The sequence below is a fragment of the Microtus pennsylvanicus genome, chromosome 4 (assembly GCF_037038515.1).
Source record: "Microtus pennsylvanicus isolate mMicPen1 chromosome 4, mMicPen1.hap1, whole genome shotgun sequence".
Lineage (NCBI taxonomy): Eukaryota > Metazoa > Chordata > Mammalia > Rodentia > Cricetidae > Microtus > Microtus pennsylvanicus.
This window is the reverse complement of record NC_134582.1, coordinates 56840480-56858003: the sequence shown is the minus strand read 5'-3', so window position 1 is coordinate 56858003 and position 17524 is coordinate 56840480. Positions and strand designations below refer to the sequence as shown.

Below are 17524 nucleotides of genomic sequence, written 5' to 3'. Positions count from 1 at the left end.
GCTGGCCCGGGAGGCGCCGCCCCTGGGTGGGGACCCCAGTCACTCTCTGCCGGCCGGGATCGAGTCGCTGGCCTCGCGCACTTCACGGGCTGGGTGGCCTGAACCCTTCAGACGGCAGACGCGGATCATGTCCTGCGGAGCTGCAGAGAGGGGACCTGAGTCCCCGGCCTTCCAGCGCCATCCAGAAGCCATCGCACCGCGCCTGGCCCACGGCTACGGGCTGCGCAGAGAGTTGCGGGACCTGGAGTTCGGCCGCTTAGCAGGTGAGGGGTGGGGGCGGGAATACACGGGGGCATGCGGGGCTGGAACCAGCGTGGGAGGGGCGCTATCTCATTTGGGGGTGCCCTTTGCACGTGATCTTAGCTAAAAGGCCAAGAAGAGATGGACTCCTCTGGAATCGAAAGTCTGGGAGAGATTGTGTGGGTGTAGCCGGCTCCGCGCTGTCCGTTCAGCAGCAACAAACTTCTTGCTACAATTGTACAACTGCTCCGTGGTACGAGACCAGCCTGGCCTTTCATTAGGTCTCGCCACACACTTCAAATAGAGCCTTTGCCCTCCTGTGTTGCTGGGAGAATACCCCATCCTAAAGACCCCGTCTCAGCCAAGGTCACACAATTCATAATATTGAGCAGAGGTGTTTCTCGGATGCCCCATACATGCCCGGGGTGCGCGGGAGGCCACTATATTCAGTTTGGAAAAGTGATTCTGTGGTGGTGACCAGCGATTGCCGAGACAGCGATCAGCAGACAGGTCTCTCAAGGCCACGACCCTCTCTCTATAGGGATGTCTTCTCTGTATTCTTTTTGAAACATTATTACTATTACTGTTGATATTTTAGGCTGGGTTCTGCTGGGAGGTGGTGGCGCACACCCTTAATTCCAGCACTCGGGAGGCAGAGGCAGGCGGATCTCTGTGAGTTCAAGGCCAGCCTGGTCTACAAGAGCTAGTTCCAGGACAGGCTCCAAAAGCTACAGAGAAACCAAATAATAATAATAATAATAATAATAATAATAATAATAATAATAATAATAATAATAATAATAATAATAATAATAATAATAATAATGAAGAAGAAGAAGAAGAAGAAAGAAAGAAAGAAAGAAAGAAAGAAAAGAAGGAAGGAAGAAAGAAAAAACAGGGTTCTGTGTAGTAGTCACGTAGTCCAGGTTGGCCTTGAATTCGTTTCGTAGTCGAGGTTTGCCTTGAACTTTTGATCCTTTTTCCTCTGCTCCTGATGCTCTGGACTTAAAGGCGTGCCCCAAGCTCGCCTGGCACCAAGCCTCATTTTTCTCTCTTCTGTTGCCAGAGCAATGCTCTACATGAGCTCTGGCTTGCTGGGAAACTGGAGGAATTCGAGAAGCATGCAATTTGAGCTTTCACAGGACAAGCCTGTGAACCCGTGGGTTGGACCGGGTCACACACTTTAGGATCACAGGTGGAACCTGTTGACTGAGTCGGGAATTAAGCTCAGATTAACTGCAGGTGTAGCCCGGCCTACTGCTGCAGACTGAGAACTCACCACTAGTCCTGGAATTTGACTGGGAAGGGGGTGCTTCAGCAAACTTCAGAACCTACGGTGGAGCAGGAAGGTCACAGGCCAGGGTACACCGGCTTGTTTGATTCCCTCGGGGTGCCTGTCCCTGCTGTGTGTGGCAGAACAGCCTTTTACTAGTCTTGGAATAGTAACTAATTATTCTTTGGGGGTGTGGGGGAGCTGAGCCTTCCAACTTATTTCTTCCCCTTCTTCCCGTGCTTCCTCACTGCCTGGAGACAGACTTAGCTTCTTTGCTACCTCCGTCCTTCCCTCCCTCCCCTGCACTTACTAGGGAAATTGCCTACCAGTCAGAAGTAGTCTGATATGAATACCCGCAGGTGCAGAGGGCAGCAGGCCCCTCTTTTTCTGAAGCAAATCCCAGAGCCCAGGGAGTAATTATTTCTGTGACACGGATCCCTAGTCTTCTCAAATTCTCTCCGACCCTGATCTCTCACACCCTCAGCGCTTCATAAAGGTATGTACACGTCCCTCTGGCTCCTTTCCCTCAGCTAGCTGCACCCAAACTTGACATTAGCTGGTAGTAGCCACTCCTCCAGGTTGGCATTTGAAGCCTTTTAACATCCATGGTGATGGTATATAGGTTGTTTAACTTTCTCCCCCCCCCTCCTCCTCCTCCTCCAATAGTCTCATTCTGCACTCAGTCCCGGAACTCACTTTGTAGCCCAGGCTGGCCTCAATCTTGTGACGACTTCCTGCCTCAGCCTCTCAAGTGGTAGGATTGCAGGTGAGAGTCACTATACCCAGATGGATCCTTTTTATTTATTTAGAGAATTCCCTGAATGCATTGTGGTTGAGGTAGACACGCCCCCCCCCCCCCTTAGAGAGAGGGGGTGGGAAGGAAAAGAGAGAGAGAGAGATCTGTTTATTGTGCTGGCCTGGAAATTTCTATGTAGACGAGGCTAGCCTTTAATCACAGAGATCATCTGCCTCTGTCTCTTGGGTGTTGGGATTAAAGATGTGTATCACCGCCGGGCGGTCGTGGCGCACGCCTTTAATCCCAGCACTCGGGAGGCAGAGGCAGGCAGATCTCTGTGAGTTCGAGACCAGCCTGGTCTACAAGAGCTAGTTCCAGGACAGGCTCCAAAACCATAGAGAAACCCTGTCTCAAAAAAAAAAAAAAAAGATGTGTATCACCATGCCTGGCTTGAAATACACTTTGTGTGTGTGCACTGGTGTGTATGGGGACAAGAGAACGTGGCAAGTGTCTTCCCCTGTCACTCTACCTTATTTCTTGAGGCAGGGTTTAGCATGATTAATAAAAACCCAGAGACAGAAATTGGGGTTCAACCCAAAAAACCAGAAAAGCAAAGCAGCCAAGCCACTAGAGAAATCTTCCCTTTACTAAGGCTGGGCGGCTGCAAACTAAAACAGCCTCTCTCTCTCTCCTCCCATTGTATATTCCCTCTAGTGCTGGGATTAAGGGAAATGACTCCTTAGTACTGGAATTAAAGGCGTAGGCCACCACGACCTGGATTTATTTCTGCATTGTTATTGTGCAGCCCATGGTGGCCTTGAACTCACAGAGATCCACCTGCTTCTGTCTCCCAAATCCTGGGATTAAAGATGTGTGTCACCATTGCCTGACCTCTAGTGGCTTTATCTTTGCCTCTGGTCTTCAGGCAAGACTTATTTATCAAAATACAAATAATATACCACTACCCAGGGTCTCACTGGTATGGAGTCTGCTGACTGTCTAGGCTGGATGGCCAGTGAATCCTGCCTCCACCTCCCTGCATGTGTGCACCGCCACGCCCAGCTTTCTTCTGCCCATCTCAGGGATGGAACTCTGACTTCAGGCTTGAGCTGTGCTTGCTCTACCCACTGAGAAACCTTTCCATCCCTGAAGTAGAAGTCTGTGAACTAAACAGGTGCTTTTTCCTACCTCTGAAAACACTGGTGCTTAGTCACCTTTTTCTCCATAGAAATAAGCTGGAGAGAGGTCCGGGGAGTAACAACCAACCCAATGAACTAGAATGGTCTAGCCCCCACACCTTCTTTCCCGCCCTGAAGATTTTCTGCAGGGTTGAAAATGTACCTGCTTAATTGGTGACTGTGAGCAATTAAATGTGTACACTGTAGGAGCCGAAAGGTTTTGCTTCACTAGTTGGCTAGGGGTTTCCTGGCCCTAATGAAGGGGGTGTACTGAATATCCAGCTGTGGCTGGAGCAGGTCGTCCAGCATCAGGTGCTGACTGGCAATTAAAGGTGCATGGCCCAGAAGAAATCCTGGCCTCTCTCTCTCCTTCTTCCTCCTCTCCCAGTTCCTTCCCTCTTTTTCTTTCCCCCTTCCCCCCACCTCTTCTCTATCTATCTCTGAATATTAATTTCTTAGAACCAGATAGCTAATGAAACAGCCAAGTATATCAAAGAAACTAAAAGTTGTTTGACTTCTCTTTTTAAAAAGATCTAAAGCTAGTTGGCTTTCGGATCAGTTGCCTGCTTTTCTTCACTCTGAAAACTGTGTTTACTGTGTTCCAGGCATCCAGCCGGGTACTGTCAACTACCTACTAAACCATCATTCCTCTTGCAGATGTCACAACAGGGGTCCAGAAAGGCCGGAGGGGGGGGGGGAGTGAGCCAAGATTCTCTCTGGCTGGTTAACTTGAATTTGCCCCGTTGGCCTCCTAAGATCAGATCTCTGGTTCACGTAATTCAGTTGCCTTCTTTTGCAAGATTAACCATTGAACCCCAGCCAAACAAAGCAGGATCTTCCTGAATGACTTCCTAGTTTCTTAGAAGATTCTGAGCAAGATGAACAGTGCTCCTCAGAGTCGGGGTCTCACCTTGATCTTCGCCTGAAGATCTTTCTAAGGGTTATAATTAAATTTTAAGGATGTATTTGTGTTACGGGAGGTCCTCCCACTCCTCCAGCCTATCGCCGCTGAGATACCAGCCCCTTTGGGTGTGGTCTCTCTCCCTTTAAAAAAGCGGCCACTTCCCTCTCCTCTCTCTCTTCACTTCCTGCTCCGCCGGTGACTTGACTTCCTTCCTGGTTACGCAGAGGGCTGACAGTGATCTGTAAGTTTTTTCCCCTTTAAATAAATATCACCCTATTAATCATAATCCCACATTGGTGTGGCATTGTTTGTGACTTACGCCTTCATATTTGTGTGGATGGGCATGTTGTCTGGCATACATCTCTGTATATTACATGCATGGCTGGTGCCTGTGGAGGCCAGAAGAGGGCATCAGATTCCCTTAGACTGGAATTGTGAGCCACCGTGTGGGTGCTGGGAATTGAAGAGGAGCCAATGCTCTCACGTGAACATCTTAGTACATTGACTATTGGATGTCCAAAGCTTTTCTTTCAGTCTGGTGAATTTGTATTTCACAGTCTTCAGTGAATAATAAAAGAATAATTTTTAAAAAGATTTTTTAATTATTTGAGAATTCTATATAATGTATTTTGATTATATTCATCCTCCACTTCTCCCCCAGCTCCTCCCAGACTTAATTTCTACCTTTTAACATCCTCCAAACTCTGTGTTGTCTATTATTATTATTATTAATATCCACTAAATTCAATTTGTGTTGACCACAACATACTTGTGGGTATGGGACCATCTGGAACATGGTTGTCCAAGAAAGCACTTTAAATACATTGGGGAGATTAGATGATGCATTTTAGTGGCATCAGATTCAAAAGATGACAAATGAGATGGAAGAATGGCCAAGCCCAAGAACCGCCGTTGGGCTCCACTGCCATTGCAGTGCCACCCCAGGGCCAGTGGCTGTCACCCGTGTGCTTCTCCAGCAGTTGTCTGTGTTAATACATATGTGCCCCCTCTTCCTATGAAGGGGAACCATAACATTCTCATTTCAGACACTACTTACGTGAGGACGTGGAGATATGACTAATAATGGTGATGGGGGGGGGCGGTGAATAAAATGTTCCAGAATTAGGTAATATACGCACACTATAGCGACTAAGCTGTCCACTTACAGAGGATGGATTTTTTTTTTTTGTGGTATGTGGGTTATATCTTGATGAAGTTGTTGCAAACAAAAATGGACCCTGCATTATCCAAAAAAACAAAAAACAAAACAAAAAACCAAAAAGCAAAACAAAACTAGGGCTGGAGAGATGGCTCAGAGGTTAAGAACACTGCTCTTCCAGAGGTGCTGAGTTCAACCATCTGCAATGAGATCTAGTGTCCTCTTCTGGCCTGCAGCATACACGCAGACAGAATACTGTATACATAATTAATAAATAAATAAATCTTAAAAAAAAAGCCAGGTGGTGGCAGTGCACGCCTTTAAGCCCAGCACTTGGGAGGCAGGGGCAGGCCCATCTCTGTCATCTCTGATCTACAAGAACTAGTTCCAGGACAGGCACCAAAGCTACAGAGAAACCCTGTCTCGAAAAACAACAACAACAAAAACAAAACAAAACAAAACAAACCACCAAAAAATAAAACAAAAAAACTGGTAAGTGAATTAAAAAACAAATAGATTTATTCCTATTGTATGCATTTGAAAGGTCAGAGCTCCCCTTTCCCTGGAAACACTCAGCTTCCAGAATGACCATGAAACTCAAGGTCTGCTGGGCACTTCCTGGCTGTGAGAGGGCTGTTTATCAGGTAGGCTCCTCAGTGCTGCGAGTGTATATTAAGAACCACACAGCAAGAAATTCAGGGATACCAGCTGTGTTGAAAGGTGGCTGTGGTCTACACATCTGGAGTCCCAGCTCTGGGGAGGTGGAGGCAGGAGGATTAAGAATTCAAAGGCATTCGTTGACCACATAGAGAATTTGAGGCCAGCATGAGATATGTGAAATCCTGTCTCAAAAACAAACTAAGAAACAAATGGAGACAAAATGAAATAAAAGAATGGGTACTGGTGTATTCACACGGGTCAGATTTACATAAAGTGTGGAGAAGCACCTGCAGCTTTATTTGTAATTAATATTTTTCAGGAACTGTCTACCTTGACCATGCAGGAGCCACCTTGTTTCCCCAGAGCCAGCTCACAAACTTTACTAAGGATCTCATGGAAAATGTCTATGGTAAGGAATATCACACACACGCACAGATTTTAGCCAACTGCACACAGCTGATTAATCAATTAATTAATCTGTGTTTAGTTATGTTGGATTCATGGAGTACATAGGGGTACATGGAACAAATCAGACCCATGTCAGATAAAGGGTCAGGCCAGCACCCTGGGTCACTATGCACATATACATGTACTTGAGGTAGAAAGTTCCAGCTCAGGGACACACAGACCACTTCCAGAATGGGTTGGTGTCAGGAAGAGAATCTTAAGTTTGCAAGTGCCATGTTGGGGGCTGGAGAGATGGCTCAGAGGTTAAGAGCAATGACTGCTCTTCCAGAGGTCCTGAGTTCAATTCCCAGCAACCACATGGTGGCTCACAGCCATCTATAATGAGATCTGGTGCTCTCTTCTGGCATGCAAGAATACATGGAAGGAATGTTGTATACATAATAAATAAATAAATCTTTAAAAAAAGATGATTAAAAAAAGAAGGTGCCATGTTTGGGGTAATGCTGTATACATAATAAATAAATAAATCTTAAAAAAAGATGATTAAAAAAAAGAAAGTGCCATGTTTGGGGTAGTTAAACACTGTCTGGTGCAGAGGGTAGGGGAGCATGAAGAACGTTCATTCACTCATGCTATACATTCCTTGAGTCACTATGGTGTGTGGTTTGTGCTATGAAATCAGAAGAAAACATAGTTCCTTTCTTGGTGGAGACTCTGGTCCAGACCTGGAGGACAAGACCTTCATCAAACGATCTCCCCTACATGTGCTTAGCAACTATTCAAAAGGCAATGCACAAAGGAGGCTGGCCTCATGGTCACCTGAGTTTGCAGAAAGACAGTAAGGTTTGCAGTGTGCATGTTAGGGGGGTTGGGAGGGGAGCTGATGTTGGCTGATGAGCCAGAATTCACTGGGACAACAGGAGACACCATGCAGGAAGCTGTAGCAACAAAAACCAGGATCTAGGACCACAGAGGGGAGGAGAATGAAAGTCTGAATGGATAGGCTGATGGGGTAGAGCCACTCAGGCCTCTGTAGGTGATGCTGTGCTGGCCATTATTCTAGGAAGCATCAGCATAGTGTGCTCAGAAGATAAACCGAAAGAGACAAATGACGCTAATATCAGTTGATCAATACGCCCTTCACTGAGCACTTGTCATATCAGGTGCTGCCTAACTATGTGGCAATGTATATTGTCATGCATCCGTATGACACCCCAAGAGCCATGGGTTGTGCTATTAAGTTTATGTAGTGTAGCTGTGAGCTGTCTCCTCCAGGTAGGACATGGCCTCCATCTTGAATCAGAGGACCTCTGGTCACCTGTAAGAGTTCCTCACAGGATGGGACCCACTGATGGTCCCTTGGGGAAGGCTAATGGAAGGGCTCACAGGATTCAGTAGCATTCTCAAGATCCCCAGGGTTTATACAAAAGAAAAACAACTGGTTGTGTTGGGACCATTCTGTAGTTGGTAAAGTTGCCTGTAACTTGCCCAGGGGATGTATATCTCCCGTTGAGTGACCCACACTTTTGTGAGTGACCTCAGGAGACTCACTGGTTCTCCAATCTGGTCTTGGGTGGATTTTTTCTTTTGCCTCAATGCTGCCTCTGATGTTTGATGTCTCCCCAGGAATAGTCTCCCAATATCTTGATTTACATGCGAGCAAATGGAGCCCCAGAAAGGGCAAGTAACTAACCTAATGCTACACATTCTCAAAGTTCTGGAGTTGAGGGAATAGGGCCACAGGAGCTATTTATCTCTAGGGGATTTGGTCTTCCCACCCCAAGATGCCCTTGTTCACGACGGTCCTGTTATACTACAGGTACACACAGGGGTTTGATTCTTCACTCTGGACAGTCAGGAGCTCTTTAAATCTGAGGAAGTCCCTAGAGAAGGGGCCCCTAAGGGATTTTATCTTGATTTTCATTTATGATTTGCAAAGAGACATGAAATCATCCTGCAACCTTGACAAAAGCCATAGCTGTGGGAGAATGGTTAGCCTGAGAAATGGCAGCTTCAAGATCGAGGTGGTCCAGGTGGTCCTAAAGACACAGGGTTAAAAACTGACCTGAGGGAAAAAGCAATGGGAATGTCTGCCAAGTCCCTCAGGCTGCTAGCTGGGGTAGAAAGAATGGACATGAATTCTAATATTTAGAAGGCAGCTTGACAGACACATGGTGTCTGTTTATTAGAGTAACAATTATCGGTGCCCTACCAGGGCCTATGGTATCCCTAGCCACAGGCTTTTGGTCAAGTTTACGGTTCCAGATGTGATCCCACGGCCTTGATCAGAAAGCAGCTGGCTGTCTTCAATTGTAGTTACACCACTATTGCAGTGGTGGGCATAATTTTTCTCCCAGCAGCCAGCACAGTACCTTCTGTACTATAAAAAAAGCTTAGAATGTTTTTGATGTTCATTCCTGTCATAGTCAGTGTTTTTTTTCTTTTTCTTTTGTTGTTAAATAGTTGCCCACTGTGTGGGGATTATTGTACTTTGTCTATCTGTTCACAATCACTGGCTATTTCTTCTCCTTCCAGAATTTGGAATGGAGCTGGTATGAACACTTGTGTAGTCTATATGGATATAAGCATTTCTTCCTTTTGAGTATGGACCAGGAGTGGAATTGTTGGACCATATGTGACTTTTACGATTTAAGTTCTTGAGAAGTGGAGGGAGAGGGCTCTGAAGGAACACAGGGAGAGACCATCTCATTATGACTTTCAAATAAAGATAATTAAAGCTTTGTCTCTGTAACCTGCCAGGCAATCCTCACAGCCAGAACATCACCAGCAAACTCACCCATGACACCGTGGAGCAGGTCCGCTACAGGTGAGCCCCAGGGATGTCTGCCTAAGATGCTACCTAGGTGGACGGGCCTTCTAGCAGAGGCCTGTGTCCCACAGACCTTCTGAGTGGGGGCTATCTGGTAGCTTACCTCTAGCTCCCTTGTAGCAATGCTGGCCATGAACTCCTGGTCCTCCTGCCTCCGATGTCCAAGCGCTGGAACTGCAGGCATGCACCGCTGTGCTCAACTCTCCCATTATTTTCACTAGGTTTTGCATCTAGAGAGATCTTTCATTGTTCCCCACGCATAATAACTGGTTTCTGGTAAATAATATCTACAAGGTATGTCACTTAAATGAACAGAATTCAAATTATTTCAAATTTGAAAGTGATGCTAGTTTTGGATCAGGGCAGCAGTGGTAAAAGCAGTGTAAATCAGACTGCTGAACTACAGTTCACTGTGTTAGAGTCTGGAGAGGCGGCCCAGAGGTTAGAGTGCTTACTACTCTTGCAGAGGACCCAGGTTTGTTCCCAGCACCCACAAGGTGCTCTTAATTGCCCATCATGAATTCCTGGGGATCTTATTCTTCTGTGTTCCACGGGCTCCTGCGCATGCATGGTGCACATACATATATTCAGACCCACACATGAGAAAATAATAAAAAGTATATTTTAAAAATTCATGGTGATAGAGTAGGCAGAAGTACAAAGATGAAGGCAAAGTACAAAATATTCAGGTTATTGTAGATATAAAACTTTGTTTAGAATTATTTATTTTATTTGATGTGTATGAGTGTTTTGCCTATATATACATGTAGCATGAATTCTAATTGCTTTTAGTAATAAAAACCCAGAGTCAGCTATTAGGGGGTGAAAGCAGAAAGATCAGAGAAGCAGAGCCGCCAGCCACTAGGGCTCTTACCTCTATCAAATCCTCAAAGGGGCTAAACTTCTGTCTCCTCCCGCCTTATATTCCCCTCCCTGCCCAGCTGTATTACTTCCTGTCCACTTCCCTAATGCTAGGATCAAAGGTATGAGCTGTTTTTCTTTTATTCTGGTTAAATCTCTTGTAGCCCAGGGTAGTCTTGAACTCCTGATCTTCCTGCTTCCACTTCCAGAGTGCTGGAATTAAAGGTGTGTGCTGCCACTGTCTGGCCTCTGTGGCTAACTGGTGGCGATCTCTGCCCTCTGATCTTCAGGCAAGTTTTTATTTGTTAGAGCACAAACAAAATATCACCACATGTATATGTATGTGCTCTATACTCATGCCTCATGCACAGGTCAGAAGAGGGTGTTAGGACCCTTGGGACTGGGGTTGTAGATGGTTATGAGCTACCAGGTGGGTGCTGGGAATAAACCCGGGTGTTTTGCAGAAACAAGAAATGCTTTAAAGGCCGGGCGGTGGTGGCGCAAGCCTTTAATTCCAGCACTCGGGAGGCAGAGGCAGGCAGATCTCTGTGAGTTCTCGAAAAACCAAAAAAAAAAAAGCTTTAAAATGCTGAGTCATCTTTCCAGTCCCCTTACAGATTTAAAAAAAATTGGAATTCGTTTATTAAGAAGGTCTGATCTTGTACCTGAGTCTGCTCTGGAGATTTTTTGTTGTTGTTGTTTTGTTTTTGTTTTTTTTTTTTGAGACAGGATCTCATGTATCTTGGACTAGCTCTGAACTAACTAGGTTGCTGAAGATGTCCTTGAATTTATCATCTTCCTGCCTCTATCTCCTGAATTTTGGTATTGGCAGGATACTGTACCACCGTGGGTTTATGAAATACTTGTGAGTGAACCCAGAACTCTTGGGTTTTAGGCAAGCTTCAGCTTCAACCCGGTGTTGTAAATTCTGCTGTGTCCAAGCAGAGATGGGACTCCAGAGGCAAGAGGTTTAAATTTGATCTTTGTAAGAACTCAAGGTTATCCTTAGCAAAATAGAAAGTTCAAGGCCAGCCTCTAGGGTGTGACTTTCTCTGTCCTGCCTCAACTACACCTGTGGCTAGGCATCCTGGAGGTAGAGACGCCCTGTAGAGTAGACCTAAAACACTTGGAAATACTCCGCATGGAGCAGAGGCCCCGCTGTGACACTGTGGTTTTTCCCAGGATCCTGTCCCACTTCCACACCACCCCGGAGGACTACACCGTGATCTTCACATCCGGGAGCACAGCCGCTCTCAGGCTAGTGGCAGAGGCATTTCCGTGGGTGTCCCGGACCCCAGAGAACAGTGGCAGCCACTTCTGTTACCTCACCGACAACCATACCTCTGTGGTGGGAATGAGGAAGGTAGCTTCAGCCATGAATGTCACTTCCACCCCAGTCAAGCCAGAGGACATATGGTCACTGGAGGAAAGGGGTGCCGGAGCCTGCGATCCTGACTGTCAGCTCCCACACCTCTTCTGTTACCCAGCTCAGAGCAACTTCTCAGGCACCAGATACCCACTGTCATGGATAGAAGAGGTCAAGTCTGGGCGGAGGAGCCCCGTGAGTGTGCCTGGAAGGTGGTTTGTGCTGCTCGATGCAGCCTCCTACGTCAGCACCTCCCCCTTGGATCTGTCGGCTCACCAGCCTGACTTTGTCCCCATCTCCTTCTACAAGATCTTTGGGCTTCCCACAGGCCTGGGCGCTCTGCTAGTCAGTAAGCGCGTGGCTCCCCTGCTGAGGAAAGGCTACTTCGGAGGAGGAACCGCAGCCGCCTACCTGGCAGGAGAGGACTTTTACATCCCCAGGCCGTCGGTGGCAGAAAGGTAACTCTGCCATGGCATATTCTGTGTCCTTAACAAAGGCAAGCTGGCATGAATGACCGGTAAGATTGTGCAAGCTGAGCCCAGGTCTGGAACACAGGTCAAGGGAGTTCGATGCCACCGTAGGACAGTCGGGGGCGGGGCTCAGATTTGGGAGGCAGAGACCAGCTGGAGTGTGCCATGGGTGGCTGGGTGAACTCTGCCCTGTGGGTAGCTTCTTCACCGGGGTGGAGGAGCGGATCTGCAGACAAGAGCTGCAAGAAGGAGTGAAAAACCTGCAGGGAAGTAAGAGCCATGGGTGCCGGACTTTGGTCTCGGCACTAGTGAGAGATGATAGTGAGAAACAGGGATCGTAAAAGATGCGGCTTTGGATGCGTGCACAAGCAGTTCACAGCAAACTCAGTTTCCCAGCGGCTAGAGTGAGCTCTGCTCCGCTCCTCGGCAAGAATTAACTAAACCCAAAGCCCAAACCTGGGAAGCAGTGTTGGTGGCAACCTCTGCAAGCCAGGCTGAGAAGTTACCCAAAACACCGAAGGCAGGCTGGAGCTGCCTTCCAGTTCAGAGGTTTAGTCCATTGTAGTCATGGTGGGAAGCTTGGGCGCATGCAGGCTGACATGGTGCTGGGGAAGGAGTTGAGAGTTCTACATCCTGATCCATAGGCAGCAGGAAGTGTCAGTGACACACTGGCCAGGTTTGGGCTTCTGAGACCTCAAAGCCCACCTTCTAGTGACACACCTCCTCCAAGAAAGCCATACCTAGTCCAACAAGGCCACACCTCCTAATAGCGCTACTCCTTATGGGCCTATCGGGGTCATTTTTATTCACATCACACTGCTGGCTAACTAGGCGACCTGTTGGCCTGGACAACAGCTCAAGGGGGTGGATATGGGAGTGCTGGGCTGCATCAGACCACACTCCTTTGCTTCAGATGGAGCTCTTTTAGCCAGAGCACACCTAGATGTGCAGAGAACAAACAGTATTGCTTGCCTATTTAAGCCCACCTCTGGACGCCCTAGAGTGAGCTGGAAATGAAAAGCTCAATACACAGGTGTATCAAGGGGTGAACGGACCATGTTTCCACCTTCTAGACCTTACAGTTCAGTGCATGGCTGCTGCTGCCCGCTTTCCATCATCTGGATGTTTGTGAAAGCCTTCCCTCATCACCCTGTAGCCTGTCCTCCTTCAGTGGTCCTCTCTCTCTGTCTCTCTCTCTCTCTCTGTCTCTCTCTGTCTCTCTCTCTCTCTCCTCTCTCTCTGTCTCTCTCTCTCTGTCTCTCTCTCTCTCCTCTCTCTCTGTCTCTGTCTCTCTGTCTCTCTCTCTCCTCTCTCTCTGTCTCTCTCTGTCTCTCTCTGTCTCTCTGTCTCTCTCTCTCTCTCTCTCTCAATTGGATCACAAAACCCAGATTAGTGTCCACATTACTCAGCAACTGAGGGTGACCTTGAAGTCTTTATCCTCTTGACCACACCCTGGTCGTGTAGATTTTGCTGAAGTCACCTTAGAGCTGTCCAGCATCTCTCCTTGGACATCTCCTGCCGCTGTCCTGCTGATGTCCTGCCCCTCCTGGTGCTGCTCCGGGCTTCTGTGAAGGACCATGCGGGTTCCCTTTCTCTGTAGAAGGCCTTTTCTCGTGGAAATTCTCAGGCTGACATCTTCTGAAGTTAGACTCCTTCTGACTTCTACTTAGCCTCCACTTATACCTTCATTAGCAAAGACTCAGCTTGCCCACACCGTCTCTGTGTTTGCGCTTAACCTGCCTCGTGACTGCAGCTTGTTTTCTCTGCCTCTGTTTGCTGAGCCTTGTTCCCTGTTTTATAGGCCGTGAAGCTGTGGGAAAGGAGCCTGCTTATCAGTTCACTGCTGTGTGCTTAGCACCCGGAACAACGCCTGGGGCACAGTGACCTGTCAGAGATGAGTTAATGAAAGTGTTGATGAAGTTAATGATTATGAAGTGCAAACATAACAAACGCTTTGTCAATAAAGAAGGTTACAATCATTGTTATTAATGAGACCTTCGTATTTAACCCAAACCTGCGCTTCCATACACTTTGGAACTAGAGACTCCTTTGTCAAGTGCCTCACAGGGACTCGCTTGACTTAATGTCTGTCAGTGGTGCCCTCTTGTGGTCAGAGTTTAGTATTTCAAGAGTTTGTGGCCGATTTTGTCCAAGTTCTTCCCGAGATGTATTTCAAGGCAGCGACTGTATTTTAGTGTCCTCTGTCACCTACAGCCCACCGTGAAGAAGTTGTAAAGGCTGCAGAGCTAGTTAGGGCCAGAGGCAGCCAGGTGGGTTTGGCATGCAAAACTCCTCCCATGGTGGGGAGAGCCAGTTTTATAAGCCACAGAAGGGAGCTACTAACATGCCCAAATGCCCTCACCTAACACAGAATGCATGTGGATTGACAGCTTGTTCCCTACAGGTTCGAAGATGGCACCATATCATTCCTTGATATAATAGCGCTGAAACATGGATTTGATGCTCTGGAGCACCTCACAGGTCAGTGGACATACCCAAGTAGGCTTAGCTTTTGTTGCCGTATCCTTAAGAGATCGCATAGGTGTGGAGGAGACAAGGTCTGTAGAAGTGAGCAGCACGCACTAAGTAGCTAGAGTCTCCGTGCAGTGAAGCCGGATTCTAAATGTCTTCAGGGTACTCAGGAGGGCTTGGGAGGGCTGATTTTTTTTTGCTTTTTCAGGCACAACCACATTTTAACAGAGGTCATGCCCAGAGCCAAAGATTAATGGCTGTGCGTGGTGGGGGCATGGTCCTGGGTCCCTGGGCTGGGTGAGGTCTTATCAGCTCTTGCCTGCCTGGATTTTCTCTACAGCCCCACAGGGGAGCTGCTGGCAAACCCATGTTGCCCCCAGATGGAGAGGATGCTCAGCAAGTGTATTCGTCCGGGTTCTTTAGAATAACAGAACCTACAGGATGAATCGCTTTCTATGTATAGAAAGGGATTTGTTAGAATGAGTTTTAGGCTGTGCTCCAGCTAATCCAACAATGGCTGGCTGTGAATAGAAAGTCCGAGAATCCAGTAGTCGCTCAGTCCATGAGACCGGATGTCTCAGCTGGTCTTTAGTAGATGCTGGGATTCTAGGAAGTAGGCTCTCATGCTAGTGAAGGAATGGACTGCAAACAGGCAAAGAGCAACAGCTTCCTTCTTCCGTGTCCTTACATGGGTTCCAGCAGAACCTCAAGATCTGGGTTAGAAGTGGATCATTCTACTTCAAATTAAGCAGAAATCCCTCACTGGCATGCCCTCCATTTTTAGGTAATTCCAGATATAGTCGAGTTGACAGCTAAGAATAGCCATCACAGAAATATTGAATGCCTTCTCAGTCTGGCACGTGGGTACCCAAAAGGGCTAGAATTTAAACCCAGGACTTGTTAATAATGCCTGACCTCAAGTTCCTGGACACTCTTCCACCAGCTTTTGTATGATGCATGCTCTTTCCTGACAAGAGCTATAGAGGCCAAGACACAGGCAGATGCCACTCCTCTTCCTACGGGGATGGTCGTGAAAGCATATGACTGGAGCAGATTACATCCGGTGAGCCTGGTATCTCCTGGTGTGCTATGCTCCTGGGAATTCTTTCCAGAGCTTTTAGAACTATGTGACATGACTGTTACCATTCATTGTGTGTGTGTGTGTGTGTGTGTGTGTGTGTGTGTGAGAGAGAGAGAGAGAGAGAGAGAGAGAGAGAGAGAGAGAGAGAGAGAGTTTTAGGATGTGTTCTCCCTCTCTCCCTCAGCATCTCCTGTGTCCTTTCTGTTGCCGTGCTGTGCATTTCAGGGTAGTTAGCCTGCACCCTTCTGCAGATTCTCCCGTCTCCCATTGCACGTCAGCAGTACAGGGGCTAGCCTGCAACTTTCTACAGGGTCCCCAGTCTCTGCCTCCCATCGCACTGCAACAGTGCTGGGGCTAGCCTGCAACCTTGTGCAGATTCCCAGCCTCTGCCTCCTGTCGCACTGCAGAAGTGCTGGGGCTAGCCTGCAACCTTCTGCGGATTTCCCCATCTCCGCCTCCCGTTGCACTGCAGCAGTGCTAGGATTATAGATTCGTGCCACTTTTTGCAACATTCATGACTTTTTACCTGGGTTCCAGGCATCAAATTCAGACCAGCAAGCTCGTGTGTGCTCAGCAAGTGCTTTCACCCATTGGAGCATCCTGATTCTCTTCCCAATCTGTACTGTGGTCACCACAGGTCACATCCAAAACATTTTTTATTATCTCAACTGAAGCTCTTGTCATTAAACAGATTCTCCCTTCTCCCTACCCCCAAGTGACCCCCAATCTACTTTCTGTCTATGTGAGTTGCCTGTTTCAGTCGCTTTTTTTTAGATATAAAAGACATGATAATACAACATTACTCACTTTAAACACTTAGCATGTGTTCATTCATTTGGCAGCAGGTAGCCTTAATTGCTATGCATTATGTTAAAACAATTTAACCACTAAGAACAAAAAAATGAACTTAATCATTAAGGGCAAAAATGATAAAAATATTGCATACTTTTTGCCACTGGCTAACAAAGGTCTAACTAAATAATGGAATGTTGTTTAACTATATGCATGTAACTACAAATATATATGTATATGAATATATCTACATGCTTATATGTATACAATGTGTATAATTATATATTTAAGAGAATGTAGCAAGAATTCCTCTGGAAATAGTCCATAAGAACAACAAAGACAAACTTATCCAGTGTCAACTTTGGGGCTGAAGAGATGGCTCAGTAGTTAAGAGACTGGCTTCTCTTTCAGAGGACCCAGGTTCAATCCCATATTGACTCAAAACTGTCTATAACTCCAGTTCCAGGGAATCAGATTCCCTCTTCTGGACCCGCAGGTACTACACACAAGCCACACAGGCAAAACAAAAATAAATAAATAAAAATACATCAACTTTGTTGTAAAGACAGCTATAGTTAAAGCCACTATCTGGGGTCTGGGTTGAGCAGTTGTAATAAGCATGTCTTAGCCAGGAGTGGGTGACTTGCGTGTGAAATCCGTATCTCTGCTTTTGTCCCTAGGTGGCATGGAAAACATCCAGAGGCACACCTTCGCTCTGGCACAGTACACCCACTCTGCCCTGTCTTCTTTCTGCTATCCCAATGGAGCCCCTGTGGTGCGAATTTACAGTGATTCCGAGTTCAGCAGCCCTGACGTGCAGGGTCCAATCATCAATTTTAATGTATTGGATGACCGTGGGAGCATCATTGGCTACTCCCAGGTGGGATTTGAGTCATCCTTTTTTTTTTTTTTGAGGGAGGGTCTCACTCCAGCCCAGGCTGACCTTGCGCTCACAGCAATCCTCCTGCATCTACCTCCCAAGTGCTGAAATTACAGATGTTAGCCACTATACCTGACTCAAGTCACGAGGTCCAGCTCTTCCTAAATTCATCACACTCATCCTTTTATACCAGGAATGTTCTTGTCTAAGCTTT

At 47.0% G+C, this 17524-nt stretch overlaps 1 protein-coding gene across 1 annotated transcript in view; it reads left to right on the top strand.

The window, feature by feature from the left end:
- Mocos (molybdenum cofactor sulfurase) overlaps positions 1–17524 on the top strand; it is a 46788-nt gene continuing 29264 nt past the window's right edge. Inside the window, exons 1-6 of the mRNA XM_075969158.1 lie at positions 1–263; positions 6470–6559; positions 9319–9385; positions 11432–12073; positions 14490–14566; positions 17111–17310. Coding sequence (XP_075825273.1) covers positions 128–263; positions 6470–6559; positions 9319–9385; positions 11432–12073; positions 14490–14566; positions 17111–17310 — 1212 coding nt within the window. The 5' untranslated portion in view covers positions 1–127. The remainder of the gene's footprint in view (positions 264–6469; positions 6560–9318; positions 9386–11431; positions 12074–14489; positions 14567–17110; positions 17311–17524) is intronic.